At 36.7% G+C, this 18,078-nt stretch overlaps 1 protein-coding gene across 2 annotated transcripts in view; it reads left to right on the top strand.

The window, feature by feature from the left end:
* ERICH3 (glutamate-rich 3) overlaps window positions 1–18,078 on the top strand; it is a 109,230-nt gene that overhangs the window by 22,689 nt on the left and 68,463 nt on the right. Inside the window, exons 2-6 of one of the 2 annotated variants that reach the window (XM_005871917.2) lie at window positions 540–633; window positions 4,051–4,176; window positions 7,852–7,923; window positions 9,791–9,919; window positions 14,525–14,683. In XM_005871917.2, coding sequence (XP_005871979.1) covers window positions 540–633; window positions 4,051–4,176; window positions 7,852–7,923; window positions 9,791–9,919; window positions 14,525–14,683 — 580 coding nt within the window. Of the gene's footprint in view, window positions 1–539; window positions 634–4,050; window positions 4,177–7,851; window positions 7,924–9,790; window positions 9,920–14,524; window positions 14,684–18,078 lie in introns of those variants that run through there. The other variant, XM_005871918.2, reaches the window with a different exon arrangement.

Raw genomic sequence — 18,078 nt, 5'->3', positions numbered from 1 at the left:
AAAAAAAAAAGACCGTACCCTTTTATGTAATGATGTTTATTTTGAATTTATATTAGTTCACACAAACACTCCATCCATGCTTTTGTTCCGGCCCTCCGGTCCAGTTTAAGAACCCATTGTGGCCCTCGAGTCAAAAAGTTTGCCCACCCCTGGTTTAAGGTGTAACAGGAGAATGAAGCATCCTCTGAAGGACCCCCGTCTTCTCCACCAGGCTTCCTCCTTGAGGACATCCCTGACAACTGGAGTTGGTGCTCCGTGTCCCCGTGACTATTTCTATTGTTTGATTTCTTTACACCAATCTAATTGTTCATGTCTGATTTTCATACTTGTCTTCAGGATAAACATCAGGACTGTCTCCCAGTTCTTGTCATAAAACCTAGAAAATAGTAGGTGCTCAATAGTACCTGTTTATTACATGCACACGTGGCTGGCTGGCTGGCTAAGATTATGCACAGTTTGGGAATGAGAAAGTCAAGAATTGCCTTGGTTATCAAGCAGCATTTCGTAAAACCTTAATGGTTTCATTTTTTCTGTTTCAGGTTACTTGCCGCATATAATAGTCTTACCGACAAACACCTGACTGGATATTTTAACAATACAAGGATAAGGCGGCATCTCTTAAGATCAGGGCTGGTAAGCTTTGGTTTACGCTCTACCCGCCCCTTTTATTTCATTAAGTCCAGTAATTCTCTCCCTTTCCTGGTTTTCTCTTTGAACTAATTAGGGACATCTCCCCTGACCCCCATTTCAGAAAAATTGCTTCCTTTGCAAAGCTCTGATTTAACTTGTTGAGGTTGTTTTTCAAAAGATAGGAAAGGAGGTCACAACGACTGCTAAGGCAACTTATAAATCACTGAGGAAAACCCCTGAGTTTTTAACAGCATATTTCACTTTGTCTACTCATTCATTTATTCAACACATTTATTGAACACAGTCTATGGGCCAAGAACTATTAAGGATGAAGGGTAGAGAGGACTTGACTGTCTTTGGGAAAAAATACATTGTTTTCAACCATCACAGAATCTGCTGTGGAAGACACAAACAGCTCAAATTTCTCTTTGAATTTTTAAAAACAGTTTCATTTTCTAGGGTGGTTTATGGATACATTAATGTATTTTGCTAGCTCCAAAACTATCATTTCCACACACACAAAAAAATCCTATTCCTCTAAATGTAATGTAAAGCCATTAAAAAGTACGATAGCCTTCCATAGAAAGAAATGGGTGTGGGTATAGAAAGTATGACTAGAGAGCTTTGCAGTTTACCTTCTTAAAACACAGTGGTTTTCCTTAACTATTGTTGCTATGGTATTGAAAGGACATGCATTGCGGTTCTAATTGTTTATGTGCTTGGCACTCTGGCTGGTACGCCCCAGAGAGCTTGCTTTTTGCCTCCCGTGGCTTTGTTATCAGACAGATCTGGCTGGAAGTTGGCTGTCATTTACAAGACATAGACTTGAGCAAATCACTTAGCTTTGTCAGCTCCAGCTTTCTCAATTGTAAAATACAGATGATGATACCCAGCCCTCAGGATTGTTGTGGCAAGAAGAGATGTGTAATAAATGGCTGTAATTATTGTGGTTACTAGTAACATTACTTCTTTGGATAACAATATGTGAGCTTCGTGTGTAAATAGGAAGGACTTGGTATTTACTTATCGACATCATTAACAAGCACTTAATTGAACATTGGTTATGTGCATGGCAACTCAAGTAAGGAAGATCCAGCTCTTTCTCTAGAGTAGTCTTTCAAATACAGTCCCTGAATCAGCAATCACCTGGGAACTTGGTAGAAAATGCAAATTTTAAAGCCCCACCCCAGACCGATTGAGTCAGAAGTTAATGGGGGGAGGCCAATCAATTAGTTTTTTAAAAATTAAATTTATTGGGTGACATTGGTTAATAAACTTAAGTAGATTTCAAGTGTACAATTCTATAATACATCATGTGAGTTGTGCATTCACCACCAAAGTCAAGTCTCCTTCCATCACCATTTATTTACCCTCTTCTATCTCCCCTCACCCCATTTTCCTTCTGGTAACTACCATACTGTTGTTTGTGTCTATGAGTTTTTGTTTGCTTTTCTTGTTTGTTTGTTGCTTTTAGTTTTATATCCCACATATGAATGAAATCATATGGTTCTTGACTTTTTCCATTTGACTTATTTCACTTAGCATAATATTCTCAAGATCCATCCAGGTTGTCACAAATGGCAATATTTTATCTTGAGTAATATTCCATTCTATATATGTACCACATCTTCTCTATACCAATTATCTGTTGAAGGACACTTTGATTGTTTCCATGTCTTAGCCATGGTGAATAATGCTGCAATGAATATAGGGGTGCATGTATCTTTGTGAATACATGTTTTCAAATGTTTCAGGCAGATGCCCAGAAAAAGGATTGCTGATATGGTAACACCATTCTTAATTTTTGAGGAACTTCCATACTATTTTCCACTGTGGCTGTACCAAATTAAAATGGCCACATTACCCAAAGCAATATACAGATTAAATGTAATCCCCTTCAAAATTTCTAATCTGTTTTTCAATTGTCTTTTACATGATCTGAGGCAGGTTCAAGTTTAAGAGCATTTGCCCTGTAGGAACTTCCAGTCTAGTTAGAGAGATCAGACAACTCCCAGGGGAGAGATAACAATGACACATGTTAACTGCAAAGGAAGAGGCAGTGCAGCACATTCTCAACCTATTTTTACAATTGGAGCACATGACATGATATCCCTTGGACAGCACATTTCAAAGACTGTGACTGAATTGTAATCCCAAGCATATTTTCTATTGCCACACCCCTTTCTTTCATTGGAAAATGCATTCATAAAAAAGATTATCAGTAGTCAATTGCTTGTAGCACAACTTAATCACAACACTTCAATATGTTACAACAACAGTGCTAAAAAAACTACAGTTATAAAAATTGAGAAACATGTGGGTGCACATTAGACCTGAAAAGAGGAGCAGGCTTAATCAAGTGGAAAGGAAGAAGATGAACAATCCAGAAAAAATAATACCCTTTGTTTAGAGAACATACAGAAAAATACAAAAAAAAAGTTGCCATAGGAAGGATTAAAAGAAAAGAAAAACAAGTATAATTGACCCTTGAATAACACACAACACAGGTTTGAACTGCCTGGGTCCACTTACATGTGGATTTTTTCAATAAATACCTGTATTATTTTTGATCTTTGGATGCTGAAAGCTGACTGTATGCATTCATATACCCCATTTTACATAGGGAACTTGAGCATCCCTGGATTTTGGTATTATCAGGGTTTCTGGAACCAATTCCCCATAGATACTGAAGGAAAACTATGTTTTTGAGGATTCAAAAGTTACATGCAGATTTTTGACTGTGTGAGGGTGGGTACTCTCTAAACCCCATGTTACTCAAGGGTCACGGTAAATGAAAAACAGAAACTACCATTCCTGGGACTTGCAATGGTGCCAATAGACACCAACCTGGAATAACTTTATATCTGCAGCACTACATAATCTAAAAAAATCGAAATCACAACAAATTCTATTACATTCTGGGCTGGAGAGTGGAAGACGAAAAAGCAGAGTGAAGACAAAGTAATGAAGCCAATTATTTTAAAAACAAAGTGATGAGAGCCTCTGTAGCTTACCTGTTTTGCCTTTCAAAGTAAATTTCCTATGAGATCATCAGTCCTGTGATCACTGCTCCTATTCATTGTATCATGGTAGCACCCGGCACTTCCTCCCCAATGCTTGCAAAAAAAAGAAATGAAAAGAACACCTGGGTTCCATCAAGGGAAAATTGCTACTCTAATGAAAACCTTGCTTTAAACAACAAGTGCACCATCTGTGTGTGTTTTCATGGTGATGGGTATATAGGACTGCCTTTCTCTTTTTTTGCCTTATGAAATATTTATTAAAAGTGAAAGTTTATCAACCACAGTAGTATACTCCTTTAGGCTTAGGAAACATTGCCTCTCTAACTCTCCCTGTTTGGTGACTAACAGTACATTTTCTGCTTTGTAGTTCTATGTGTGTCTTATTTATTCATGACAGATCACAAGAAATGGAAGAATACTTTCTGAAAAAGAATACAAACTAAATATCATGAAGAGGGATCACCAAAAATATATCCGGGAGTGCTTAGCCCAGGCTATTTTCCATAAGGTCCTTGATATGGAGGTACAAGAATTTACTCTTTTCTTTATAACTGATACTATCTAATGTGATAATTAATAATACTTCTGTATCCTGAGGCAGAGACATTCTTCTTGTATTTCATTAAAGACGAATGGAATAAGGGGACCTGAGAAATGCTCTCTATCTCTCTAGGTAGCAAGGAGCCAACAGACTAAAGTAAGTTTTTCTCCATTTCAGTGTGAGAAAATACGGACACCATTATATACTTTGTGATATTTAATTTAACAAATGTAGATTTCTAATCCATAATGGCTACTCTAAAACAAAACTGCCCTCACCATCTGTACCTCAATTTCCATTTGCTAAAAAAAAGTGACATCTGTTTAAATATCAGTAATTCCACTGCCATGAATTATTTCAGATTTGTTATTCTTCTAAGGCTCCGAAGCTCAGCCGTATGCTAAATTTCAAGGAATAGGCATTGAAACATCTGCTGTCCCTCCTACTTTAGGCCACATTGGTCAGCATGGACTTATAATCAACAACATTTCTTTTTAATCTGACATGGCATTTTTAGTAGGATATCTAGCTAACTTGATAAATTATTTTAGCCTTGCACCATGAAATTTGTAGTTTCAAGCATCAATACCATTTTAATCTCTGTGAAAAAGCATGTCACTTCTTGGCTTGAACATAGAGCAATAAATCAGAAAACCTGGCTCATAAAACCATTGACCTGTGGGTGCAGTAAACATTCATGAACAACTGTAGAATCATCAGTAAACCACTACTAAGTTTAGTGCCACTGAAAACGATGCTACCATTATATTGAGCAAGTGTTGTGTTTAGTGAAGATGTATGTGATCTGTTAATTTAGGAACTCATTTTGTGCTTATATCATGTGCATGAATTACATAGAATCACTCTTTATGACCCCTAAATCCACTAGCTTATGAAAGTATTAGTTACAATTCTATAACTAATGCTTAAAAAAATAGTACGGTGTAAAATCAATCTATACCTAGTTTCAAACTTAATCAGTAGGCACGGAGTTCTATATTAGCCTTGATCCTGGAGGTTTTTCAAACTTTCATATAACTGGCACATTATAACTGGTAAATATGCTATTATTTAAGCATCTTTGTGTATTCTTAAAGTTTGGAATAAATATCTTAAATAAATGGTAAAAATGTAATATATAATATATAATTACAAAATATAACATATAAATTAACAAATAGACTATTTCTGTCTAAATTGCCACATTTAGTTTAGGCTGATGCTGTTGCTAATTAGTGCCATTAATATCCATTTATGCAACAAACATTAATATCTATCAGGCTCACCTATGTATCATTATGAGGCTCTGTGATGTATAGCTGCAAGATATAATTAAAAAAAAAACACTGTAGAAAGTGATCAAATGCTAGAAGAAAGGAATGGACAGACTGAGCTCAGAAAAGTAGGGATTGGTGGCTTCCCTCTGTGAGAGTCAGAGGAAGCTGCACAGAGGTCCTGCTATTTGAACTGGGCCTTGAAAACAACGAGACCTCACATGAAACCAGGAAAAAGGCATTTCAGAGGCTGAGGTTACAGAGATATGAAAGGACATTGCGGAGGGGAAGGAAAGCTCCCTGAGGCCAGACAGACAGCACAGTGGGTTGGTTGAACGAGTGGCAGGAAGAGACACTCTCCAATAAGTTGGGGCCCAGTTTCTGGAGAGCCTTCAATTCCAAACTAGGTTTGGAGTATAGGTGATGAGGCGATGAAACATTTTTTAGCAGGAGACTGAAACAAATGAGCAGAGCTGTTTTAGAAAGATGATGTTGCTGAAAATGTGGGAGATGGATTAATGAGCTGGAAAAGATTGGAGGTGGGAGGTCAATTAGGAAGCTGTTGCCAAAGGGTGTGAGCTAACAGCAGTAGCTGAAACACTGGGGAGATGCAGCTGTCTGCAGAGACAGGGGAGAGGGAGGAAGACTGGCACTGGCTGAGTGAGGAGGGGTGAAGAAGGAGCCCAGAGAAATTCTGCGGTTTCTAGCTTGGCGGGGGGTGTGCCTTGCAGGAGATCAAGAACAACAACAACATAGGCTGGAAAAGAACCTTCCAGCGGTGAAAAAACATGCCTGAGAGCCAGGAGATTCTCACAAGTGGCAGAATGGTTATGTAAGATGGGTACTGGGACACAAGAAATTAGGTTTTGACCCAGAGGACAAAGACAGTGGTGGCCTTGGTGAAAGCAGGTCCAGGGGTGGTGGTGAGGAGGGGTGGTGGGAATGGGAGACTTTGGTGAGTTGGGAATAAATGGAAGATGGAAAGTGGTTGATGTAGAATCTAATCAAGTTTGGTGAGAAGTGGGAGAGAGAACAGGAAAGGGGGAGACAGAAAAGGGAAGTGTGATGCTGAGGTAGGGAATGACTGAGTCTGCAGAGTCTCAGGGCAGCTGGAGGGGCTCAAGAACAGAGGAAAAACACTTCACAATGCTCTCAGATGTGTCTGAATAATTTCAACCCAAATTATACGCAGATTACATGACTAATATGTTATAGCAAAATTGGAAAGCATAAGAAAGTCTGAAAAAGGAAAATAACCACATTAATGCTTCCTCTCAGAGATAACTGCTGTTTACATATTCACCTTTTCTTTTAGTCTCTATTCATGTTTATACATTAATAAAAGCATGCTATTTTTTTGAGAAGACCATGGTTTTATGAAAAATAACAAAACAAAACAAAAACCCAACAACAACCAAAAATTCAACCACTGTGTGCTTTGAGGAAAAATTCATGATCTTCCACCTCAGTTTCTTCTTTTGTAAAATAACACTGCTTAGCAATTAGAGCAGGAAGAGAGATGATGTACACAAAATGCGCCCCCAGCATGGGGTCAGGCACATAATATGAACTTGATAAATTAAATTGCATTTTTGTGCAATTCTGTATCCTCCTTTCTTTGTGTATTACATGTATTTTCCTTTTTTTGAAACAAAATATTTATATCTTTATTTTAATGATTATATTCTATTCCATTATATGGATGTGCCAAAAACTTAACCATTCTCTTCAAGGTTAATAGTGCTTCTGAATTTGCTTTGAAGAGAACAATACTACTAACAAAAAAAAAAACCCTTTTATTTTTTATTTATATATATATTCAAATATATTTTTATTAATTTCAGAGAGGAAGGGAGAGGTAGAGGGAGATAGAAACATCAATTATGTGAAAGAATCATTGATCAGTTGCCTCCTGAACACCCCACAATGGGGATTGAGCCTGCAATCTAGGCATGTGCCCTGATGGGAAATTGAACCTCAAATTCCTGGTTTATAGGTTGGTGCTCAACCACTGAGCCATGCTGGCCAGGCAACAAAAACTTTTTAGAGAGTATCTTTGGGCCATTTAGATAGTATCTTATGCATATAAAATAAAATTCAGATTTCCTCCTAAGTTTTAGAAGTGAAATTTATTGTTAAAAGGAAGGGACACGTTTACATATCTGAGATATATGATATTGGCTTTCTGAGATATATGATATTGGCTTTCTAAAGGGTTGTACCAATATATATTCCCACTTGCACACTAAAGCAGGTGATTCTTCTCCATCTCAATGACAGGAGGGGTAATTGAGACTCGGTTAGCTGGTAGGCTTATTTTCCTTTTAAAAAATTGTTGCTGTAATTGATATGAATCTCTCCTCCATTTTTCCTGTATGCTTAGCGTTACCATCAGCTTGAAATTAAAAAGAAACTGGAGACCTTAGCTAGAAAGGAGCGAATTCAGAGATTTAAGGTAAGAAGCCACATAACTCCCTTTCATCTCATAATATTATTTTATGATTTTGGAAGCCAATGATGCTATTATTCAAGTTTCTTGGGGCACTTTGGGATAACTCATAGCTGAGGTCAAATGGTGGTTTCTCCAAGCCTAAATCTTGGCCACCATTATTACAAAAGAGCATGACAAAATAGGAGCTGCCCGTGCAAAATGTTTTATAAAGCACGAAGAAAACTTGAAAACTTTCAAAGAAAAAGTTGAAAATATACTTTTCAGACCTAGAATTTAGTTTTTGTATTTTCTTGGCTGATATGTGGTAGAGGCCTAAGGATTTTTTTTTTTTGTCTTAAGACGGTAAAAATAAACGGTGATGTTTCTGATGTGATGGAAAACAGAGCATTCTAAGAATTATCCAATGGTACATTTTCATGCAAATGTGAACCTTGAGAATACGTGGTAGGAAAAATCTACTTTAGCAAACAAGAGCTTAAGATTTAGACATTTTGTACGAGGTATTTCAAAATTTCCTGTTTGTTTTCTATTCTTGTATTTGATATTCTTCTTTGAAGTAAGCTTAGGAAATATATAAATTTGAATCAAGAGACCAGAGATTCAATTAGGCATGTTTGAAAGGTTTCAATGTAGGTTGGCAGTTTTACTCAATTTCTTGAGCCATTCAAACTTACATGTTGTTCTTCATTTTCCGTGTCATATTACAAATGTGAGGCCTAAGACATTTCACAAACTGGTGAATATTTGTAAAGCTTCTGTAGAATGACTTGCCATATAAGATAGTAATGTTTCCCTCTTGCCTGATAGACTCAAATCTTTCTATTTTATCATGGTCAAAAGATAATCTTGTTACAAAATTGTTGTTAAATAACAGAAGATGGGCCAGTTTTTCAAGATCAGAAGTGTTAGTGTGTAGAGATTTGTGGTTAATTCAACTTTGCCAATATTGTCCTACATCAAGGACTGAGTTATAGATTCTATAATTCACTGCTGAACTGTTGTTGGAGAAAAATGGCTACTGGAAATGAAGAGTGACTAGTGCTGCCTAAAGAGGTGTGAGATCCACTCTCACCCAGTGTGCCAGGCACACTAACTAGACAGATGGGCAGGTTACAGCATTGGAAGATTTGTGATAGACACTCCAGTTCCTCCTTGTATGATTTGCACTTGTAACAATTTTCACTTTATAGCTGCACTTGGTGAAAGACCTACTAGTATGTTTTGGCTTCTTTTATGTAACATGGAAACAACCTTTTCTTAGGGCATTATTTAATAATTTAAAAATATATATTTTTATTGATTTCAGAGAGGAACTGGGAGGGAGAGAGTGGTAGAAACATCAGTGATGAGAGAGAATCATTGATTGGCTGCCTCCTGCATGCCCCACACTGGGGATCGAGCCCACAACCCAGACATGTACCCTGACTGGGAATCGAACCATGAGCTCGTAGTTCATAGGTTGATGCCCAATCGCTGAGCCATGCTCGCCTGTCTATTTAATAAATTGTTAAGGTAGAAAAGTAATACTTTCTGGTATTCTCTACTACTGATCAGAGTAGTGAGGAGCATTATGCTTCTTGTAGTGATCTGCAGATTAATTAATGCTTTTGCTAAAACTGAGGATACACTGCTCTTGTAGCTATTTCTTTGAATAAAGCAGATTCAGTTTCCTGCCTATCACTACACACCACCTCCCCAGTACAGCTATGGAAACTTTTTCTGCCTATCCTGATAGACTTCAGAAGGAACATTTTGAAAGTAATGACCATGGACTTCTCTAGTCATACAGTATTTTTTTAATCTGGTAGGCACTAACCTAAACTAGTTTTCTAACTATGCATCGATTTGTTAAATTACTTTCTTATTCTAGGGAGAGCCCACAAGATGGTCTATAGAAAAAAACATGCCAGTGCTGTCTCCTCACCCCCCAGTGGGCCCAAAGACTAACCGTGGCCACAGTGTTCTGGTTGATGAAGGACATTCCAGTCCAATAACAGTGGTGAGTTATATTAAACTCTCTGTCATGTACCATCCCAAATCCATTTATAATTTCTTACTACTCTCAGAAAGAATGCTCTCTGGGTAGATGTCTGTATAAGCCTGAGACTTCTACTGAATGAAAGCATAGTTTTATATCTATTCAACTCTGTCTCTACTGAATGCCCCACCTCGAATCAACACCACCCCTGTCGAATTCATTTTGCCTGTTACTGCTAGGTCAATTTGCTTTAGGAAGAGATTACTTATGTTATTTACATGCCCAAATACCTTCACTTGCTTTGTGTCACCTATAGAAAACCACAGGCTCTTTCACTTGACATTTAAGACCCTGAACCATCTGACCTCAATTTAGCTATCCCCACAATTACCCTTTAGCGCCCTGCAATGCAGCAAAATTGAACCACTAGTTGTTCCATATTTGTGCTATATTTTCTGACCTCTGCATTTTGTTCTTGCTGTTCCCTCTACTCTCACCTCACTTGTAGCGCTTACTTATGCACACAAATTCAATGGTACTCTATAGCATTTGGGGCCAGATACTTATATTTGTACTTCATTTATCAAAAGTATGTGCCCATACTCTAAGATAAAAATAATTAAATGTGCAGTAATTCTATTTAAAGAAATTGCACAGTGACCTTTCTTCTAGTTTGATTCATTTATACAGTAGAGGTGGTGTTTGCTTGAAGGAAGGTAAGGTAGCTTGAAACAATATAGAGAAGATTGAAACAATACAGGAAAAGATTTGCAAAATATTTGCTGGAGGTTGATGGGTTAAGCTGTAAATGAATTGCTTGATTATGTCTTTATCCTTGCTTTGTGTAGCCTAATATATTTCCTTGTTAGCATGAACATTTTTTTTGGATTGCACAATGTTTATGGAGAAATTGCAGTGCTTTCACAGATTGCTAAAGCACGTTCATCGTTCATCACATATAGTGTTAAGCTTTGACATTTTTCAGAAGGTAAATATGTTTTGACATTTCCAGGTGAACAGCTCAAGTTATGAAAAGCAGTCTTCCCTTTGTTGCTACCATATTTCCAAGCTTCATTTAAATGCATATGTACACAAATAATTCTTTTATTAGGTGGCAAACTCACTAGACTCTCAAAAGCTTAAACTGGGTGAAACAAAAGAAACCATCAAGTGCTGTTTTCTATCTTCCCACCTGTTTCCGAGTGGAAAAACCCTTGAAAGGCTTTCTTTTCAATTTTCCAGCTGAACACCCTCAATAAGTAGTTTATGATACATCCAGGAGATCTTAATGTGGCAGGAATGAGAAAGTAATTTAAAAATTACAGGAAACACTGACACCAGCACTTCAGAAGCCTTTCTCTCTGGTAAGCCACAATTCTTCCCTTGGTCACCCCCTGTGGCGAGTCTGCACTGTAAGGGATACCATTGTAATCTTGGCATTGTAGTTTCCATCCGACAGAAATTCAAGTCCTCCTCTTTGTTTTCCCAACCTGGATACATATCCTTTAAATTTGACTCCTGACCTCCACGTGCCATTGAGACGAAGAAAAAAAAATCCTTTGGGGATACTGCCATCGATTTTTCTCTTTTCACTTTCTTGAGCGAATAAGGAAAGTATCCAGTGAGTAGTTATTGCATTTGGTCACTAATTGCACCTAAACTTTCAAAATAACATATAAGCTTTTAGCTGTATTGCTCCCATTAAAACTCTGGATAGTCATTCAACTAATTCTGCACAGGCTTGGAAAATGCACCCCCAGAGATCTTCCACTAAGAATTAGAAATGCTCAGCTAAGCTGAATAATCACCAGGTAGTCAATTTCGATTCACATTCCGGTGCAGATTTGAAAATGTTAAGCTACAGTGCCATGTTTATTCCAAGAAAATATATTATGAACAATTTAAAATATAGCCAATTTAACGTGGCTTTTGATGTGAACTACAACAGTTTGTGGCTCACAGCTGTTGGTTGAATGGTACAGATTTGTTTTTAGAGATAAATGTAATCAGTTAAACATTTGACTGCCACACTCATCTAACTGAATGATATCTGTATGCAAATGTGGAGAAGTAAAATTTAGAGCACAACAGCCCATTGATCATGTCCTAGTTTATAGGAACCTGCTTTTTTGAATTCCTACATTCGGTTTTCAGTGTTTTTGTGTTCAGTTGGATTATATCACAGGAGTCTTAAGGCATATTTGTTTCACCGAGTTCAAAGGAATTCTTTTGGGTGATCTGATTCCCTTGTTCAGAAACGTCTGGCTTGATTTTTTTGTGTGTGGGTGTTACGACCTTCCACTTTGGACTCAAATAGGCTTATGTTCTGTTTCATGAAATCAAATGCTGTTCTTGTCAGTTCACTGGGTTTTCTGTCTCGGTCAGGATACAGGCTTGTGTGTAGACAATGCGCATGCATGGATCTCAGCTGGTGCGCCATCTCTGCTCTATCAAGTCAGCAACAGCCTCTCTAAGTGCATGATCTGGAAGTTTTTGTCTCGGTCAGGATACAGGCTTGTGTGTAGACAATGCCCATGCATGGATCTCAGCTGGTGTGCCATCTCTATCAAGTCAGCAACAGCCTCTCTAAGCGCATGATCTGGAAGTTTCATGTATCACTTCTGCTCACATCTTATTACTCAAAACTGAGCATATATCTATACAGAATTACGTGAGATGCTAGAAAATGTACTCTTTATTTGTAATAGCCGTGCTTCCTGATTACAATTCTATTACTTGTGAAGAAAGGAAAACAGATATTGGGGACTATTATCTTTGTCCCCTTCCCATGTCTGGCTTACAACTGGCTCTCTTCTTACTCAGATGTGCAAATTTACCAGTCCTTTGCTTTTCTCCTCCATTTTCTTCTGTTGCTCATCCATTTGAATAAAATATAATTGCGTCTGGAAACTTTAATTTTTTATCTCATTGGCTTATTCCAGATAACTTTAGTTCTAACTGCTGTGAGTTCCCAGGTATGCTTGTTGTATTGTCCCTTTGGTAGTATTTGTGTGGGTCATTTGGCACTAATTGTCTTGTGTCACTCTTAGATGTTAAAAATTACTTTCTAATCTCTTCATAGTGCCTATAATTGGAATTCAAAAAATATTGACTTAATAAAATCAGATATTTATCACATATGACATGCTTGTCAGGATGGCATGGAGACCAACTTTTGGTGGTAGAAGCTGCCCTATCATTTTTTTAAAATGTATTTACATTTTTATGTAGTTGAATATTTTGTTCACCATTCTTTAGAATCAATGTATTAAACCTCCTTATGAGTCATTTGCATACTATCCTCACACCCGCTGGTCCAAATATGCATGTATTATTCTTAACAGGTTTTTTTTCTTCTTTTATTATATTAGAACAACTGGGCCAAAAGCCTTGTTTTTTCCTCACTTTTGAAACATTGCTGCTCTTTATACTAAACTCATAATGTTCTGTCAGTGCCACAAAAGACAGCACTCATGTTCCATACTGGCATGTTTGGTTCTCTCCGCAGTATATTCTTGATTAGAAAGTGTATCAGTCAGGGTCTCAGCAGGAAACAGATGGCTCACACAAATAGGGTAATTAGGAAGGGTTTAATAAAGAAACTATTTACAAAGAGGCAGACAGGGTAAGGAAAAACAACTAGGGATGCTTAGCCTGCTGGGGTCAGCCCAATGGGGAAGCACACCACATTGGCCCATGGGGGAAGGGAGGGTTTGGACAGAGAACCTCTCCTACTTGTGAGCTGGGAGAGGACTTCCTGCTAGAGCTGTGGACTTGGTGGAGGGCCCTAGCTGGCGCATCACAACCTTGGTGTGAACGTCCAGAAGAAGTAAATCACCCATCTCATTTCCTCCTATCTTTTGATCTCTTGCCAGTGCCTTTGATTGGCCAAATCAAACTGGAACCTGAGGTCAGTTGGTATATAGTCCATAAAGAAAGATTCCCAGAGGCTGGAGCAGGAGAGAGAAGGCACAGAAGAGGGGCAAATGGAAAACTCCCAGCCTGCAAAAAATCTCAGTTTTTTTCACAATGTTTTCCAAAGTTGCCAGTTACTATTTTTCACTTTTGTTTTCCTAATATTTCAAGGAAGAGGTTGACTAAATAGTCATGCATTACAGTTACGCATTTACCTTTCCTCTGTTTTGAATCATATTGCTTGTACTTCAGCACTAAGCTTAAGACTTAGAGGACTCACAGTAGAATTCATGTTGCAAACATTTAAATAGAAATGAGTCCATTCCAATCATATTCCTTTAGATCTCTAAAATAGGAACATTATTCAACTTAACATTTAATTGAGCAAAGCTAATCTATGCACAGCATAAATTAGGTACTGTCAGCGAGTTTACAGTATGAATAAAATACAGGAACCCGACAGAGAACGTCTCCTTTGTCTAGAATCCTCTGTAATTGTGGCATTTAGTTATGTGTAGAACTTCCACGCCATATGTTTTAATAAATACTTCAGGTCATAAGGGCATGTATAATGGAAGGACATAATTAAAGTTTAATCTGTTCCGTAAAAAGGCACCATTAATTACTCTAGTCAATTTGTTGGGTTATTAATTGGTTCTGGAAACATGTCAAGGTACTAATTTAAATGGATTTTTTTTCCTAATTGTCTAGACAGCCCCTCGACCACACACTGCCCCAGGAATGATGCAGCCTCCAATTCGATTACAGCCTCTTCCCAGTCATCCTGCAGCAGGAACTGTTCCAAAGGTAACTCCAGGGTCCAGATCCAAAACCTCACCGCCGGAAAATGAAGCTCCATTTCCTATTGGGGTAAATGTTATTCCATCAAGGAATATCTTTTTATTCTTGATTAGAATATTAGATTATCACAGTAGTTAAGATGCTAGATTTAATTAATCTACTCAATGACATTTGTATTGTGCACTTTTTAAGCACTTATTATGATGTTCTATTTAATTATCTTACTCAAATGAGAAGGCCTATAATTTCCATGTTAGTGAGCAAAAAGAGTATGTAATAATGTAAAGTGATCTCTCACTAGTTCTAAGTGTTGTATGAGAAACAAAGAGGAACTTTTTATAGCCAGATATGACTTCTATGAGCATAAACCCAGTGTTGACTGCTTTTACATTTTAAATGCATGAGACCTAGAAAATGAAACTTTCCAAGAATAGGTTTGCATTTGCATGCTGACTTACTTTACCATCAGTGTATGAAATTGCTTCCAGTTTGACTCTGGAGAACGTTGGGTATAGAAGGAAAAGAATGTCCATCTTTTTAAAAATGCTGAATTAATCACACACAGTGACTCTGCTTCCCTTTCAAGGTTATGTATGACTCAGGTAATTTCAGTTATTTTAATAGAGCACAGAAGGAGGCATAGTAACCATAAAATATGAGTTCCTTAAACAGGGAGATATAACTAAGACATTCAGTAATTAGGGAGGGTATTTTTTGGGTGGGGTGGGGTGGGGTGGGAGGGTATTATTTGTATTTCTAGCACAAAGGAGAAACATTGGCAGCTTAAGAACCTGTGTCATAATACAACAGTCATTATGTTCAAATGGGTGAATTTAGTTTCATTCCTCTTTTAGGAAACATAAGATACATGAAATTAAGGTATTTTTATCTAACACTGACAAAGACAATCTTGACACTAAGGAATTAATTCATACAAATGATTGTTTTACAGTAAGAGTATAAATATAACTCTAAAAATGATAACTAATATTTTAATCCATTTACTATGGTTTTCAGCTTACATAGCACTTTTTACAAGCCTCATTATAATAGTAGTTTATCAGAAAACGGCAGGGGAAATTAAGCCAAAAGTGGTGGCACATTTTCTAGGGAAGACTTCGTAGAGCTAGGCAGGAATTTATTGGGTCATAAGTCAATTAGGTTGACGCTTTCTAGAATCTGGTCTCTACTTAGAGACGCAGACATTTCCTGTTTCAGCTAGTGTTCAGGAATGGTCAGGTCCTGAGAGATGTCTCGGCTAACTGAAATAACTCGCAACGACCTAATTTTTCTCCCTATAGTAAACTGGAGTGAGAAGCAAAATCATAATCAGGGACCATTAATCCACAAGATATCAAATAATTACAGTTTGTAGAAGCAGCGTGCCTCCCCCTGTAGGCAGACCTACATGGGAAGCCATGTCACAATGAGACGGTTGCCTGGTGAGCATGGTGTCAGAATGAGCAGATGTGGAATGGAATGTTACTGCATTAAGCTAAGACGGCATGATGCACCTAGCTCATTTTAGGAACGGGATGCCAAAGGTTCCAGAAAACTCAAAGGTCTTTGGCTAAAACCCCCTGTATGCTCCAAGAATAACTTTGCCAATAGGACTAGAAATATTCAAAGTCCAATGGGTGATACATCCTCTACCCTAGATAGTACTTGGATGCGCACTTTCCATGTTTTCCAAGGTGATTATATTCTTTTCTATGCTCCTATAAGTATTATTTTACTATACTACTTTGATAGGCACATTTTCCTGTAAGATATGTGAATAGTATCAATCAGGTAATATTCAAGTTCTGTTGGCTAGAGAGGAATTTGTTTTTCTTTCAGGTGGTTTTCCATACCTGCTCTTAACCACTGTATAGATTTATTAATTAAATTTGCATAAGGACTTTTATTTTCCTGTTTTCAAGGTGGGGGATGTGAGTGATTGAGGGACAGGCATTTAATGGTAACTTACATGGCTGACAAGATTGAGATCAATCCCATATTAATTTAAACTAGCTAAACTTACACTTTTCATTCAATAAATATTTATTGGCTACTTACTGCTCTAAGCATTGGTGGTATATCAATTATCAAGGCAGGCAAAAGTCTCTAACTTACTAGAGTTTATATTATAATGTACATAGGCAAAAGAAAATACATCTAATTTTTTTCAGTGGCATTGATGATAAAAATGATTTAATATAAAATCAGACAAGAAATTCCTAAAGAATATCAGTCTTCATGATTGACGAGTATGTAGTGATTTAATACAATACTAAATTTGTATTGCTTTCTTAAAGATTACCGAAGGATGTGGTATGCATATGGGAACTGTTCAAAGGTGCGACAGACATAAGCAGGTTGATCTTTCTAAATGTCAAGAGTAAGGGTTTTTGATTTAGGCAAAAGCAATTTGGTAAAAAACAAGCTGGTTGAAATCCAATTGAGTAAAAATAATGACTTGATTGAAAATGATTATCCTTAGAATGAGAGTTTCTCATGGACTATTGATAGAAATAGAAATTGGTACAACTCTTGTGAAAGCAATATGGAAATATCTGTCAGCATTTTAAATGAACATACTCAAGCATTTTACATATAGGCATTTTCCTCAGGAATAAACACATATGTGAAAAGGAATAAATTCAAGAATATTTAGTAATATAATAGTGAACAATTATCAAATACCTACAAATATAATAGGGTATTGTTTTAAAATGTTATAACATATTAAAGTATGTTTAAAATAAAAAGGTAGAATTTTTGTACTGTCATGAAAAGATGTTCAAGATGTTTTGGGCTAAATATGTGAGGTAAGAAACAGCATGATAATTTTTTAAAAATTATCAGACCATTTCCAAATAAGACATGTAGTTGACTTAGAAATTAAAAATTCCTCAACCTCTGAGAGTTTTCTATTCATACATTTATTGTTATTATTTTCACTTATTTCATTTATAACTGTTATTACAATATCAATGCACACCATCACAGAAAAAGGAAAAATGTAGAAAAAGTAAAATGAGAATATACAACCTGCAGTATGAAAAATTCTAACAATTCTAAACTTCTTGGTTAATTCTATTTAAATCCCTCTCTGTTCACATAAATGTTGTCTTCAATCAAAATATGTATGGCATATATCTTTATTTGACCTGATTTTATTAATTTGTAATGAGAAATGTTTGGAGAATGATTTTCCTTTCTTAAAAATAACTTTTCACTATTTAAGCATCTCAAAATTAAGAATAAATTGGCTGAAAATGATTTTAAAACCATACCAAATAAATTAGTATAGAGTAGATAAAAATGATTAAAGGTGACTGAAAGTTTGAAAAACTACTTCATAGACACAAAAATAATCAATTTTTGAAAATCTAAAGACTCAAATATACCTGAACAAAGTGACATAATTATTGATTATAACTTTGGTGCTTTATAATTATTGAGGTAATACATGTTGATCA

The sequence above is a fragment of the Myotis brandtii genome, unplaced genomic scaffold (assembly GCF_000412655.1).
Source record: "Myotis brandtii unplaced genomic scaffold, ASM41265v1 scaffold36, whole genome shotgun sequence".
NCBI lineage: Eukaryota > Metazoa > Chordata > Mammalia > Chiroptera > Vespertilionidae > Myotis > Myotis brandtii.
This window is presented reverse-complemented; position numbering and strand designations above follow the sequence as displayed.